Here is a 16,749-nt window from a genome sequence, read left to right on the forward strand (position 1 = left end):
ATTTGGTTTTTTGTTTTGATCATGATCTTTCTGTACCGGTTTACCTTTAGTTTGGCTGATAACGACTATTGATTATGCAAATTGTTATTCTCCCATATTTTCTATGCTAACCCTAATTTGTTTCAGTTGGTATTGTTGTGGGAAACGAAATAATTTTTATTGTAATTTAAACGCAAAGTAAAGTTAAATTAAATCAGAATCAAAAAAGGAATGAAAAACACTTGAACCCAGTTTAATAGAACTTATGTAACTACCAGGAATTTCTGGAAACAGCTTTTAAATGAATATCAGGCAGTTATTTTTACAATTTATATTATGAATTATACAGAGATACATATCACGATGAATTTCTAAGTTTTTATTAGACATGGCGGAATAAACTAACATTTGGTTTCATCTTTTTTTTGAGAGAAACATGGTCGGGTAGGTTAAGAAAACCTGTGGCCTCTCGCATCAACGCCACCCCCTTGCAATTCCTTGAAGATCGTACCTATTAACTAATTAGTTTTATTTTTGCCTTGGCATTTCATTTTAAAGAAGGTTTTGTTGCTCGTAGTGTCAAGTTTAGGCATCAGCAAGAACATACCCCACCCGGAATGAGCTACCGTTTTAAGGGTCCTAAATTGTCAACTCGTGGTCTTTCAACATCATCATGCAAGTGACATTCCAAACTAATCGTTCGACGTTATGTCCTACACTTCCATACCATTTCAGGTTCATTTCGGATCTAGGCTTCGAATGATTTTGCTGTTATTAGTTCGTAAAAAGGCATACAAATTGAAAATTTGGAGTTTGAAAACTATTTTCTTAAAGCTGTGACGTGAGGGAAAGTTTTCAAGCCTTGGGTAGTAATCTACAGGTAAACGCCTTTTAGGTTTATCTGTGTATTATGTCGACCTTTGTAATTATAAGGGTAAATAGTGTGATGAAGTCGAGCTGAAAATAAAAGATCATTATAGCACCTTACCCAATTTTTCACCACAGAAGACACAGTTTAGGTACTGGGTCCATATTAAGGCCCAGACAAAGAAAACTACACGAAGATGAAGGGTTCGGTAGTTAAAGCGGTGTATCCTCCACTCCGGGCGAGACTCCATCATAAATTCGCAGGTATAAATACTATTAATTCACTGGTATTCTTACAAATTTTGTATTAAACTATGTTGTTACTGGGAGTCACCGATGTTCCAGTATGTCTTTAAGCAGTAGCCGCTTTTATTGCGAACTTCCCCTAAGTTACATGTATAACTCCTTGCTTCTTAGCAAAAAGTTTTTTTACTTCCGGCTACGAATTGTTAGTCCACAGCAGCAACGGGTTCTATTCGGAGTTCAACATATATTTTGGTAAATTCGATAAGTCGGAATTCTTGAGAGTAAACCTTTCCAATTCCAAAACCAATATAAGTGTGAATTTTCAATTTTAAAAATCCATGTCTTAAAATATTCCGAAGGTGATATCTGTAAGGAAGAATGAGTATGTTAATCTATGAATTGATTCAAATAGTTATTTAAATTCTAAAATTAAGAGCTCCCTCCAGTACCTATCAATTGACCTGAACAAACCACGAACCGCTAGAAATTGGGTATTAATCATGTTAAATGTGGCGCCCACAATTTCAAATATAACAATTTAAAATACAGTTTATTTTAAATAAGCAATAACCTTACGCCCTTATCTACCAACAAAATCATACATACCCCCAAGCAGCAGTTTTGATTAATATAAAGCGCATGTGAACAATATTATCCCACCTATACCAGAAGCTGGAAGATGGCCAGTATATATCTGTTTTGGGCGACTTCAACCAATCTTCGCTCGTGTGGGCTCTTGATGTTGAGTTTTCAGCAATGGTTCCCAGTAATTTGCATTTTCCCCACGAAATCTTTGTCATCGATGAGCTTCTTAGTATGGGATAAGTCCAGATCAACCATGAATTTAATAACTTAAGTATAGATCTAATTTTTGTACATCCTGATTTAAGCCCGAATTTATGTTGCAGCGATAATCCTCTAGCCGCGTGTGATGCTCATCACAAGCCCCTATTAATCTCAATTACTTGTTATATTTATTCACCAAATAATTCTCGCGTGCCTCTTACTTATATTAATTCTAGCAGTTTAGATTCTATCCGTAATGATATTTCAAACATTAGATGGTTAGAATTCCTCTCGCATGCTGAAGTGAATACTAGCTATGAAGTTTTTTTTTGTATTTTCTCTATACTATTGTAGGCAGATACGCTAAAGCTAGAGTTCGAAGTAGTTATAAACTACCATGGTACACAATAGGACTAAAAAAATATAAAAATATATATATATATGATATAGAGCTTAAATTAATTACCAATCCTAAATCATTCTGGGACTTTGTCAATTCTAAACGAACAACCTCTTATTTTCCTTCCCATGTGTCATTTGAAAGTCTTTCAGCTTCCTCGGATATTGGGGTCCCTAATCTATTCGCTAAGTACATTGCATCTAACTTTGAACCGAGCTCGCTGTGGAATGAAGATGTTTCACTCAGGGCCATTGCCACGATGCTAAATATTGGGTGCTTAGATGTCACTGATTTTGACCGCTATATGGCGGCTGAGAGTTTTAAAGACTCAGAAAAATTTAACTGCGATTGCCTTTCTCCATTTATTTTGGAAAACTGTATAGTTCTTTGTGAGCCCCTTAAAACCTGAGCCCCTTTAACCTGTATCTTTCCACTGGCGTATTTGCTTATTGATGGAAACTTGCCACAGTTTCTTCTATATTCAAGTCTAGTTACAAAAATATTGTTTTAAATTATAGGCCAATTGCAAAGCTAAGTAATGTCTTGAAAATGTTTGAACGAATTGTACACAGAGAAAAAAAAATACCAAAAGTGGTCATCAATCGGGTATTTTTTCATATCAATTTTGATTCCTTATGTTGCCATATCATATTCATATTTTCGAACATATGACATTGATATTTTCGAACATGTCAATTTGGTATTTTTCATACCAGATTGATATGAGCACATATCAAAGTTGTAACCAAATTGTGGTATTTTTTAATATGCAACTGATATGCTTTCATATTAAACTGATATGCTTTCACATCAAACTGATATGCTTTCATATCAAACTGATATTTTTTTTGTATCAATTTGACATTTCTTTTATTTTAACATGTTATGTTTTTCCATATCAAATTTATACTTTTTCATAAAAAACTAATATTTTATCATGTAAATTTGTACTTTTAATCATTTTAACACGTTATGTTTTTCTATATTAAACTGGTATTCTTTCTTATCAAACTGATATTTTGTCAAATCAATTCGACACTTAACTCATACCCAGAGAAACAAATTTGTAGTTTTATTTAAAATTTATTTTCTAGATTAACGTATAGAACCACAAAAATAAATTATATAAACACTGATTAAAGTTAATAATATTTAAGCTAGAAACCATTAGTTAGAACTAATAATGTCACCTTTCCTTTATATGTTGGTGTCGTATCCCCTGCGCAGACATCAATGTGCTAAAATTTGAAATTATTACAACCTATTATGAAAATATTTAAAATTAAACTTACTTGTGCTCGCTTCCATTTTTGGAGTTTCTCGTGGAACTCGGATTTCAGACCAAGATGTTCTCTCTTGGAAAATATTAAATCAAGATCTGAAGCACTAATGTACTGCAGCCTTTCGTAGTTGTATCCACACTCTAGGAATATATTGCAATAATAAGTCTCAACTAATAATGGCTTACACATGTATATATATATATATATATATATATATATGTATGTGCAAATATGTTGATTTATAAAAACCTAAAAGCAGGTCAAGCACAACCAAATCGACCTCGAGGTCCGTAGGGAATTGAAGCAAAAGTGGATCCTCCATGGTACTTCGACAAACTAATGCACAAATAAAGTAATTTAGTTAAAATTATACATACTTACCAAGTAATTACATTTATAAACACCTTTAACTTTTCTTTTGTCACGTTTTACACTAAAATTGACGCAGTAAATAAAAGTGGGACCACCGCATACAAAGCGTAATTATACCGTTGTACACAGAATATACACAAAAAGGACGAATTTACAGTCATACTATTTTTTCGAAGACTTTTCGATGTTACGTTTGATATGAAATCTTATCAACTTGCTAAGTATTCATATCATTATGATACGGATTCATATTAACATTTAAAGTTGATATGATTTCGTATCATATTGATATGAATTCGAATAATTTTGATATGAAAAAATTGATATGTGAAAATTGAGGAGACAATATCAAACGGGTATTGTTCCGTTTTTTTCTCTGTGTAGCTAAGCAGCTAATTTTTCTTGCTGGTGGGATCATCAGTCCTAACCAACATGGTTTTATGCCTGGACGGTCAACTACCACTAACTTAGCTACGTTCAATCTTGTTTGCATCCACTCGTTTATCACGATTATTTAATGTCCTTTGCTCGTATGGCATTAGTTCCCAAATTCTTTCCTTAAGAAATTAATACCTGTACCTAGGAGTTATGTTTGATACCAAATTTACTTTCATTGATCACATAAATAACATAATTCCGAAAGCATACGCTATGTATGGGTTTGTAAAACGAAAATCGACGTAATTTATAGATTCGTTCATTAGGTCCAGATTGGAATATGCTTCGTTTGTCTGGAGTTCGACTGGTACTACACACATCAATCGTATCGACCGTGTTCAAAAAAATTCCTACCTTTTGCCCTTCTTTCTTTAAACTTTAATGACCCGGTCCCCTCTTACTCTGCGAAATGTCGTCTTGTGCACCTTTCTTCCCTACAAGATCGCAGAGCAACTAGCGCACTAGTTTTTATTTGTGACCTGCTGTCCTACAAAATAGACTGCCCTGCATTGCTGGGCAGCATAAGCTTTTCCGTGCCTGGAAGGTCTTAAAGGACATTTGAACCTTTTTTCATTCCAGCTTAATGAGCCTCTGTGTAGAGCCTTATTCTACTGCAACAAACTTCCATCTCACATGCGGCTGGACCAATGCTCACCCTTTACAATTACCATTCGTCTCTTAGTATTTAGTTTAGTAATAGTCAAGTAGCCAGTCCCTTCAGTTCCAAAAAAAAAGTTTCACTTGTGAATCACCTTGTGAATCCCGTGGGACATGTCCTCTTGCACAAGTGAAGAACAAGTCCGCATTTTTACTAGTGAAAATTCAAATGAAAATTTTTCGAAGTCCCACGGGATTTCACTTGTTCCTTATACTCATTTTTCGTATGGCCTGCCACGTGCCGGTGACACGTGAAATCACTTGTGAAAATCAAATTTTTTCCATGAGTTTTCACTTATGAAATCACTTGCAAGTGACACGTCCCAAGTGAAATCACTTGTGAAAATCAGAATTTTTCCCATGAGTTTTTACTTATAGAATTTAAAATACATAAATTTGTATATACTTTTAAATATATTTTAATTAAATAATGTTATTTAGGTTTTCTGTTAGTCGCGATCAAACACTCCCCGAGTTAAGACGTGCCTAAAATTTACGCGGAAGCTGCGCTAGCGCTAAAGCCAATATTAACAGAACACAAAACAAAAGAAAACGAAGCAAATCAGTGGTTGATGACAAGCACCATCAAAGTGTTGTTGTTAACATGAACGACGACGAAGAAGAAACAACGGTTTGGAGCTGGCAGAGAGTAAAACCGAAGCCAAAGTCACTCAAGAGACCAAACCAAGTCTCTCCGATTCTACTAAAGAAAAAAATCGCTCTGGACTCTGCACCTAGCACCAGCTACAATCAATTTGCCATCCTAAGCGAAAGCACAACAAACAACAGAAATGAAGACGAAACCGAAGAACTGGACATGATAACTGAAGACACCTTAGATGAATCTGCCAAGCCGCCACCTATATTCTTATCTGAAGTTAGTGATATAAAAGGAATGTTAGCTTATCTCGAGACTAAAATCAAAAAAGAGCTTTTCTTTTATAAAGTTCAACGCGATGGCCATGTGAGAGTTATGGTAAAGACTATTGAGGAATACAGGAAACTTGTTAAAACTCTTAATACAGATTTTGTTAAATTTCACACATACCAGCTTAAACATGAGAGGGCTTTCAGAGTTGTTATTAAGAATTTACACTTCTCAACGGACATAGACTTAATTAAACAAGATGTGGAGTCCAAAGGTCACGCTGTTAGAAACATTAGTAATATTAAAAGTCGTGTAACCAAAGAGCCATTGAATTTGTTCTACTTAGACATTGAGCCCAACAATAAGAATTTAGATATTTACAAAGTTAAACACATTGGTAACGCAGTTGTCAATATAGAACCACCCCGTAAAACCAAAGAAATCGTTCAGTGCTATCGTTGCCAGGAATTTGGACACACAAAGTCATATTGTGCCAAATCTCACAGATGTGTGAAATGCTCTTTTAACCATCCCAGCAACATTTGTCCAAAAGATAAAGAGCAACCAGCAAAATGTGCCAACTGCAACGAAGATCATGCTGCTAGTTACAAAGGGTGTAAAGTCTATCAGGAACTTATAACAAAAAAACTAGTAAGCGGACGCAACCACCTGAAAAACACCAAAGATGACAACAATAAAAATGACCCTGCTACCTCTCAATCATTTGCTCCGTTTAATAATTTTAGCCAAGAACCCAAAGATTATCAATCATACGCTCAAGTTGCTGCAGGAAATAGTATCTCGAACACGTCTTTAGAAAGAATAGAACAGCTCTTAGAAAAACAATTTCAGCTCACAAATAATTTACTTAACATGATAATGTTACTTGTAAATAAGCTATGCAAATAAATCTTAACTTAGGAATATGGAATGCCAATGGGCTTTCCAACCATGTCAATGAAATATCCTTATTTTTAAAAACAAATGCCATTGATGTCATGCTTGTTTCAGAAACACACTTCACTAGCAAATCTTTTTTTAGAGTTATTGGGTACGACACAGTAAGGGCTGATCATCCGTCAGATCGAGCTCATGGAGGTGCTGCAATCATTGTCAAGCAGGGCCTTAAATTTCAAATAATGGACAGTACTAGGGAAAATGTTATGCAGGCTGCCACAATTAAAATAAAATGTATGCACGCAGATGTATCAATAACAGCGATATATCTCCCACCTAGATTCACAATAAAAGAACTCGATTTTAAAAACTTTTTCCAAGGGCTGGGAACAAAGTTTATCGTGGGAGGCGACTTCAATGCCAAACATCCATGGTGGGGATCCAGATTGACTAACCCGAAGGGATCGGAGCTATACAAATGCATACGAAACAATAACATAACAAGTTTGTCAACTGGTAAGCCCACATACTGGCCAACTGATAGTCAAAAAATTCCAGATTTGATTGATTTTGTATTATTCTCTGGAATTCCTTTGTCACACATGCGAGTAATGGAGAGCTTTGACCTTAACTCAGATCATTCTCCAATAATAGCAACATATAGCACAATAGCCCATATGCTGGACAAGCCCTATAAAGTCATAACAGCCTCTACTGACATCAACGCATTTAAAAGCTATTTAGAATCAGCTATAAGCCTGGACATTTCGTTAAAAACAGGAGAGGAAATAGACTATGCTGTGGAGCACTTTACAAATACAATTCATACAGCAAGCTATAGAAACACGAATCATGCTCTTAACCATCAACAACCAAATCAATTGTACCTTTCAATCGAACTTCGACAAAAAATACAAAATAAAAGGAATCTGCGAAAACGCTGGCAAGAAACTCGCTACCCTGCTGACAAAAGATTGTACAACAAGGCTGCTTCAGAGCTAAGGCAACTGCTGTCAAACTTACGCAATGAATCTCTAGCTGCGTATCTGAGAAATTTAGACCCTAATTCCTGCAACAACGAATACAACCTGTGGAGGGCGACTAAATACCTAAAGAGACCAGCTAAAAGAAACATAAATATTCGTAAAAGCAATGGAACTTGGTGTAGGTCTAATACTGAACAAGCTGAAGCATTTGCACAACATCTTTACTCTGTATTTCAGCCAAACGAAATAAATAATTCTACAACCGAGACTGAAGTAGAACAATTTCTTGAGTCATCCTGCCAAATGAGCTTACCTATTAAAAGCATCAAATATGAAGAAGTTGTGGCAGAAATCAAATGCTTGAACAATAAAAAAGCACCAGGCCCTGATAAAATAGACGGCATCACCCTAAAAAGTTTACCAGCAAAATGCATTCGGCTTCTTACTCTTGTATTTAACGCGATCCTCAGACTAGACCACTTTCCAAGTCAATGGAAATGCGCAGAAATCATTATGATCCTAAAGCCAAACAAAACAGAAACTGAATTAACATCATACCGTCCCATTAGTCTGTTGACAATATTCTCGAAAGTGTTTGAAAAAATACTATTGAAGAGAATGTTGCCAATTTTGGACGAACTTTCCATCATTCCTGAATACCAATTCGGATTCAGGAGAGGTCATGGGACCCCTGAGCAATGTCACAGGGTCATTAATGATGTAGTATCTGCATTTGAAAACAAAAAGTACTGCACAGCTGCATTCCTTGATGTTCAACAAGCGTTCGATCGAGTCTGGCACAATGGCTTATTGTACAAGATAAAGAAATTGCTACCTGCTCCGTACTTCTTATTGATCAAGTCGTATCTGACTAAAAGATGCTTTTACGTGCAACAGAAAAACGACACATCAACACTTTTCCTTATCAACGCAGGCGTCCCACAAGGAAGCATTTTGGGACCAATTCTCTACACCCTATATACGGCCGACATGCCAGTTACAAATAACTGCACTGTTGCAACATATGCTGATGATACAGCCGTTCTGGCCACAAGCAGATCCAGAATTGAAGCTTCTGAACTCCTGCAGTGTGAGCTAAGCCTAATTGAAGACTGGTTTCTTAGATGGAAAATTAGAATCAACTCCCTCAAATCCGTCCAAATAACTTTTTCGTTAAGACAAGGTAGCTGCCCAAATGTTACACTTAACGGCTCACCAATTCCACAAAGTAACTGTGTGAAGTATCTCGGCTTGCATCTCGACCGCAGATTAACATGGAAAAACCACATTAAAGCAAAATGCCAGCAGCTCAGACTTAAAACACTAAAAATGTCCTGGTTGATAAGTCGAAAATCGGAAACCACTTTGGAAAACAAAATTCGCCTCTACAAATCCATACTGAAGCCTGTTTGGACCTACGCTATACAGCTCTGGGGAACTGCTAGCAACTCAAATATTGAGATACTTCAGCGTTACCAATCAAAAACTTTGCGACAAATTGTCAATGCTCCTTTTTACGTATCCAATGCAAATATTCATAAAGATCTTAATATTCCAACCATAAAAGAAGAAATAAATAAAACTAGTAAGAAATATATCGACAGACTTCACAACCACGAAAATAATTTAGCCTTAAGTCTAGTAGACAACAGTTTAACAGTAAGAAGACTGAAAAGATATCATATTCTCGATCTCCCTCATAGATAAATTCAACAAACAGGAAAGATGTTATATATAATAGCAGGGCTCACTGGAAAACTGCTATTTCTGTTAATTTAATATAAATTATACAATTTACTTATTGTTTAAACAAACAGATTGTAAATAAAAATAAAGATAAAAAAAAAAAAAAAAAAAAAAAAAAAAGGTTTTCTGTTAAGGGACAATTATTGTTAGTAAGCCTAATTTTATGTTACGTTAATTTGCTTTTTACATTGGTCATCGCCTTCCCTAAACCTTTGTCCGGGTCCTCCGAATCCTTGGCCAACGCTCCTGATAAAAAATTATGGTCATATGCTTAAAAAATGCGTTTTATTTGTTTATTTGCATATTTACCTTTTAGAGCTGTGTTTCACCCTTTGCAGGATTTTTATTGGCGCAAAACATTTCATCATCCACTTTCGGCTAACGGAACCCATTGAACACCTTAATACTTTAAACTAAGATCAAGGCACAACATCTTCAACTTAATGTAACACTTACCTGACTTTATTATTTTCACTTTAAAAAACGAAAGAAGTAAATCTGCTGCGCACAATTTAAATGGCTTGCTTCCCTTTCAATAACTCAAACAGAATGAATGATTTCTCTTGTTTTCTCTTCGCAGTAGGCGCGTGCCACTGCACCTATACCCTTTCTAAAGCGAAAAATATCCGACTACATAACTTTTACTTTTTTTAGTAAAAAATATAAAAAGGAATTCTTCAAAAATGGTACTATTGAAATGTTTTAAATATTTCAATAAATTTTAACGAACTAAATTTCTATAACTTAACTAAAAAATTATATTGTAATATTAATGTATAATACGTAAGCATTACTATAATCAAATAATTTACTTTTATAAAACAATATTAGTTGTTTTTTTTCGATATACAATAATGCTCCTAAAATATTAGGGCACTCACATGTCGCTGCGCCACGAAAATTTTTCCGCCGAAACATTAGTCGCTAGCCGGACATAACGGAGAGACTCAAAAGAAGTAACGGACCTGCCGAAATTTGTCTCTGAGAGCGCCGAGTGCAGGCAGATTATAAGACAAAGAAAGAAAGGGAAGCTCCGAATATCTGCCTCTCTTTGTTGCACGATCGTTTTCGTAGGCAGTCTTCTACACTGCGCCTACTTCTCTGCTGACGTCAACAGCGGCACAGCGTTTTAGGCACAAAAAAAAAACAAAAAAGGTTTTTGGCTTGAGCCATGTCAGCGCGTCCCTAATGCAGAACTGAAGGGGTTGTTCATACCCAAAGGTACTCAACATGACCACACCCAACAAATCAGGCAGTAGCCAAGTTGGGAACAGTACCAGGCGCTCAGTAGCACTCACTGTAGACTAACTCACCGTCTCACCGACTCAACGGCTCATTGACCCGTCAGCACATGTTGAAGTGTCAGTACCAGGCGTTCAGTAGCACCCACTGCATATGAGAATTGCTGATCAGCATATTATATGTCTCACTAACTCACCGTCTCACCGACTCACCGTCTCTCAGACTCAACGGCACACTGACGCACCAATGCAGTTGCAGTTGCAGTTTAGCTGAGCCAACTGCACCATAATCATAATTCCCTGACCTACTTTCCGTGTTCCAAGTAGTCTATAAGCAGGTATCAAATGAAGAATAAATCAGTTATCAACACATCTCTTAACTCCGCGGTTCTACTTCCTACATCTGGGAATAGGGCTCGTAATACACTATCTCATCTAGCAGCTAACCACGTTAGCTCTACCTCAGAGCAGTTTCGCATCGCCTGTGGTCCGGCATCGCAGTAACCATCGTTACCATTGCCGCGACGCGATCGTCCTGCCAGCAAAGCGTCCCCTTGCCAGCGACAAGTGCTCATTACCTCTTGCCCCACGGTGTGACCCGGAAGTGTCTACTTCGGTTAGGCACAAACACCAGTTAAGATACCAACTGTTGGCGAAATAAATAAATTCACAATTCACTATTTGCTCACAGCAGTTTTTATTTTTAGTTGGTTAGAGCTGAGTAACGGGTTTTTGATAGTCGAAACACATTCTCTCTTGCATTGATTTTTATTTCGTTTTTATGCGTTATAGCGTCGCGTCTTGATCCAATATAGAAGCAAAGAAAGCGAGAGTGATAACAAGCAAACACGAATCGGATTTGTCTTCTGTTTTTGCTGCAGTGAAGCCACTGTCAAGAAAAGAAAGTGACGGCTTTGTTTTGTAGCACTTATGCATCTATTGTGGGGGTGTATATTAGTATTAAACAAAAACACCTCTTAACAAGTCTCGGGGATTAGGCATGCAGACTTTTGAGATTCCTGCGCAGCGCAAGTTTGTTTCAGCAGAGTGCCACGCCCACTCTAACTCCCACAAAACGCAAAAACTGTGGATCCTACAGTTTTAATGCTAAAACAAAAATTTATTGTTCTCGTCAATACCTATCGATTGACCCAAAAAAAGTTTGCCACGCCCACTTTAACGCCCACAAACCTCAAAAGATCGTAAATATGAACGTGGATATCTCGGAAACTATCAAAGATAGAGAATTGGATCTCAGATTTAGATTCCGTAGCCTTGTACCCAGTGCAAGTTTGTTATGCGAATATGCCACGCCCACTCTAACGCCCACAAACCGCCCAAACCTGTGGCGCCCACAATTTGTATGCTCGACAAAACTTTAACTTAAACCACGTGGACAAATTTTAGTCACTTTTTGACCCCCCCTCCCCCCCTCGTGGACAATCGTGGATTTTTAACTAACACCCCCCCCCCCCCCCCCCATTTTGTCCACGTGGACTTTTTCATTAAACAATTTTTTTTTTTTTATTAAAAATGATTTCTATAGAGATTTTTAAAAATGGTAAATAAATATAAGTTTAATAGTAAATTTAAAAGTGGAATAAATAACATAAAGGTTACAATTAAATTTTTACTATGTCCACGTGGACATTTACCTCGAACCCCCCTCCCCCCCTCGTGGAAAATCGTGGACTTTTGACGAACACCCCCCATATCAATTTTGATCCCTTATGTTGCCATATCATTTTTATGTTTTCGAACATACGAAACTTATATTTTCGAACATGTCAATTTGGTATGGAATTGTGGATTGTAATATCAATATAAATCAGTTTTGTTTTAACTTTTTTGCATCTTATAAACAAATAAATACTGAAAACACATAAGATCGCTGTAAATATTCATTTTTTATATATTTCGGATCAATTATAAAAAAAATTCCAGGACTTCCTAAATGACCGACCACGCTGTACTCGGATGCCTCCTGCAGCTTTGCATCAGAGCCAGGAAGTCCTTCATCTCTCCTCGATAGAAGTTTTCCAGCGAAGTGCTGGACGCCAACTTGCCCAGTTCGGCATCTTGGCGAGCCATTTCACTTTGTGTAGTGCAGTCTGTGTAGTCAGCCACCGAAAAGCACGTTACAGTGTCCAAGAAATAAATATGTTAGAATTAGACAAACATCAACTAATTACAATTGAAAATAAGATACTTACCATTTTCAAAAAAAAAATAAACAACATATGTAAAAGTTTCACTTTTGTACAATTTGACATTTTGTCGAATGTTAGAGTGACCGCGACAATTCAGTCAAACAAATATCTTTAGTACCATACTATTTACCATAAATACACAAAAAACACGAAAGCACAGTCATACTTTTTTTTCGAAGACTTTTCGATGTTACGTTTGATATGAAAAACATATCAAATTAATACGAGTTTATATTAAAATGCTGCAAATCATATCAATTAAAATGTTGATATGAATCCGTATCATGTTGATATGAATTCGTATCAATTTGATTTGTAAACGGTTATAAGTGAAAATTGAGGAGACAATTTCAAACGGGTATTGTTCCGTTTTTTCTCTGTGTAGCTTTATAAATTCACAAGCTACGGGTTTCCAAAATTTAGATATTTATAGCTGTTTTCCCGCCAAGATAGCGAGTTTTTCCAAAATCGGTAGAACTAAAGATTCTTAAGTTAAGGTGTTTAACATAATCTTAAATTTTCAGGACATTAATAAAAAGTTTGAATAAAAAAAATGTTAAACTCTCAGCGAATACAAATAGACTAATGAACTTGTGCATTTATCCCCAACGGCCCCAACAGATCATATTTTCATATCAAATGCAATCGTTTTAGTTCACTCTCGACAGCCTAAGCCATCGGACGTGTTCTTCCGCGTATCATTAAAGTACCGCAGCATCCCAACGCATAATCAAAACAAACGCAAAGATTGCCCCCGCTTATCTACTTCCCGATCAACGCAACTAACAATTTTGGCAGCTTTAAAGAAGCCTTAAGGTTTGTTGACATCATCATGCCCGACCCTCCGGACATCTGGAGAAGGCACCCGCCAGACGGAGTATTCCTAATAGCGACTAGGACAGATGACGACTCCAAGTCTCTAGCTGAAGTCTCACCATTCATCATCAAAAAAACAATAGACAACACAATCCAAGGAGAAGACACAAGTTGTAAAAAAAACCAAAGACGGAAAACTTCTAATTCTAACCAATAACCTATTACAAGCCGAAAAAATAAAAAATCTCTTCAGTCTACCTTCAAATACTCCCTACATCACTATCCCAATTAAAATAACAGAACACCGAAGCCTTAATTGCACTAAAGGAGTTATTTACTCAAACGATCTACGAGGAATTGACGAGCAAATTATATTAGAGAACCTTAGATCTCAAAAGGTTGATGAAGTTGAAAAAATTTACAAATATACCCCTGGCCAAATAACACAAAAAACTGAAAGAAATGAAACAGGTCTAATTAAACTAACATTTAAACTAACCAATCTCCCAGAACATATATACATTGGATACGAAAGAGTCCAGGTCCGCCCACACATTCCTCCTCCAATGCGCTGCATCACCTGCTCGCGAATGGGACATACCGCAAAGTTCTGCAAAAATTCAGCAATCTGCTCAAACTGTGGCCTTGCAGCTCATGAAAACACAGATCAAGGTATAATATGCTCAAACAAATCCAACTGCATCAACTGCACGGAGAAAAAACTACCACTCACTGATCACCACGCCCGCGACAGAAACTGCCCAGTTTTCTTGTCACACAAGGAAGTTCAAGCGATTTGGACCTTAAATAAAGTAGACAACAGGACAGCCTGGTCCATCTACAAAAACCGCCACCACGATGGCTCCCTGTACTCCTCAGCAGCCAAAGCTTCCTCCTCTCAATCTAACCAAATGCAACCACCAAAAACTACAATAACACCTATGCAGCGCAAAACGGTAAGCTACGAATCTGATGAGTTTACCCTCCCGAACGCGTCCAATTTTGAACCAGATGAACCCATGTCATCTGGTTCCGAAATACAAGACGCCAATCAGGATCACACAACAAAAAGAAAAGCCAAAATCGTTTCCCTCCAGGAGACCCACATCACTTACTACCAAAACTTACCCATCCCAGTTAACTTTGAATTTCACTACACATCCTCGCACAGTCCAGATGGCGGTGCAGCAATTTTGATACACAAATCAATAGAACACACCATAATTCCACTTCAAAACTCATTCGACACCATTGCACTGGAAATTAAGTCTTTCAAAAAACTCAATATCGTTTCTTCCTACAGCCCACCGAACAGAAAATTTACCGAAGCAGACCTGGAATCAATAGTCCATATAGGAAACTCTCCAACATTATTTACAGGAGACTTTAACAGCTGGAATAGTTACTGGGGTTCTCCCACAACTAACCGTAGGGGACGAATACTAGGCAAATTCATCCTGAACAAGGGCTTCATCATTCTAAACCAACTCACTTCTCGACCCATAGATCACTCACACACATCGACTTAGCATTTTGTTCACCCGACCTCAGAATTTATTGTGACTTCAAGATCAGCGACTCTCTCCAAGGGAGTGACCACTTCCCAATTACTATCGACATGTTTCCAAGCAGCAGAAGAAAGAAAGACAACTTCAGTCAACGCTTTGTGACAAAAAACGCAGATTGGAACAAATTTGAAACTCTCACAAACATCCTTAGTAATTCCATCCCAACGTCAACAAATATAAACCAAGAAGCAAGTAATATAAACAAAATTATTCTTCAAAGTGCATACCAAAGTATTCCGCATACAAAACCTCCAAGATCGCACCACAATGTCCCCTGGTGGAATAAAAAACTGGAAAATTTAAAAAGGGAAAAAATCAAGGCCTGGAGGACCTTCAATAGAGATATGTCGACAAATAATCTAATTAACTACAAAAAACTGAACGCCCAATACAGAAGAGATATACGATCGAGAAAAGCAGACAGCCTCTTAGAGCTCACATCCAAAAGCACGCCACAATCCAAGCCGGAAACAATTTGGAACAAAATAAGAAAGCTCTGCGGACTCCACAATGCCACAAATATCCATGATATTAAAGACAACCATAGTAACAATCTCCTTACTTGCCCGGAACAAATTGCCGACACATTTGCAAAATTTTGGTCTCTTCGCTCAGAGGACACACAATTTTCCACAAGCTTCATCGAAGAAAAACAAAAATTACTCACACTTAACAAAGGAAACACCACACACAGAACAGCACTATTTATGGAACAAGATATAAACTTTCTAGAATTCTCTACCGCCCTAAACATCCTAAAAGGTCAAACACCAGGACAGGAGAAAATAAATTATCCAATGATCCAACACGTCGCAAACCCGGTCAAAATGAGAATCATAAATTTCTTTAATAGCATCCTAAAGTATCACATTCCTCAAACCTACAAATCTAGCATAAATATCCCAATACTCAAACCAGGTACGGACAAAACTTTAACAGAATCCTACAGACCTATTTCCCTCAATCCCTGCTTGTCAAAAACGCTAGATAACATTGCAACATCCAACAAACTACTAAATAGCCGACAACTCGGATTTAAAAAAGGGAAATCTGCTATGGACTGTCTGCTTTACGCAGACGCTCTTATCAACAGAGCCCTCAACGAAAAGAGACACCTCTCAATCATATCCCTAGACTTTGCCAAAGCCTTAGAAAAAATAGGGCTACACACAATCATTAACCAACTCTCGGCATGGGGCTGTGGTCCAATTATAACCACCTACGTGTCACATTTTATGTCTAATAGGAAAATCCGAGTTAGAACCAACAATACCACTTCAACGGTACAACCATTACACAACGGCATACCGCAAGGATCCCCACTCTCGGTTATACTTTTTCTTATCGCATTCAACAGCCTCTCCGATATTATAGACAATCACAAAAACC

General features: G+C 37.0%; 1 protein-coding gene and 2 long non-coding RNA genes across 6 annotated transcripts in view; all 3 read right to left on the bottom strand.

Annotated features, from left to right (window-relative positions):
- LOC139352897 (uncharacterized) overlaps positions 1-16,749 on the bottom strand; it is a 208,582-nt gene that overhangs the window by 170,153 nt on the left and 21,680 nt on the right. For all 4 annotated transcript variants that reach the window (XM_070995563.1, XM_070995562.1, XM_070995569.1 and 1 more), the window contains exon 2: positions 968-1,458. In XM_070995563.1, coding sequence (XP_070851664.1) covers positions 968-1,100 — 133 coding nt within the window. In that variant the 5' untranslated portion in view covers positions 1,101-1,458. The remainder of the gene's footprint in view (positions 1-967; positions 1,459-16,749) is intronic.
- On the bottom strand, positions 9,665-10,201 carry LOC139353106 (uncharacterized). Its single transcript, XR_011604249.1, has 3 exons — positions 9,982-10,201; positions 9,835-9,924; positions 9,665-9,771 (listed from the first exon to the last, which is right to left on the bottom strand). It is a non-coding gene; the product is annotated as an uncharacterized lncRNA (long non-coding RNA).
- Positions 12,655-13,064, bottom strand: LOC139352968 (uncharacterized). Its single transcript, XR_011604033.1, has 2 exons — positions 12,980-13,064; positions 12,655-12,877 (listed from the first exon to the last, which is right to left on the bottom strand). It is a non-coding gene; the product is annotated as an uncharacterized lncRNA (long non-coding RNA).

Source organism: Drosophila suzukii, chromosome 3, assembly GCF_043229965.1.
Source record: "Drosophila suzukii chromosome 3, CBGP_Dsuzu_IsoJpt1.0, whole genome shotgun sequence".
In the NCBI taxonomy this organism is placed as follows: domain Eukaryota; kingdom Metazoa; phylum Arthropoda; class Insecta; order Diptera; family Drosophilidae; genus Drosophila; species Drosophila suzukii.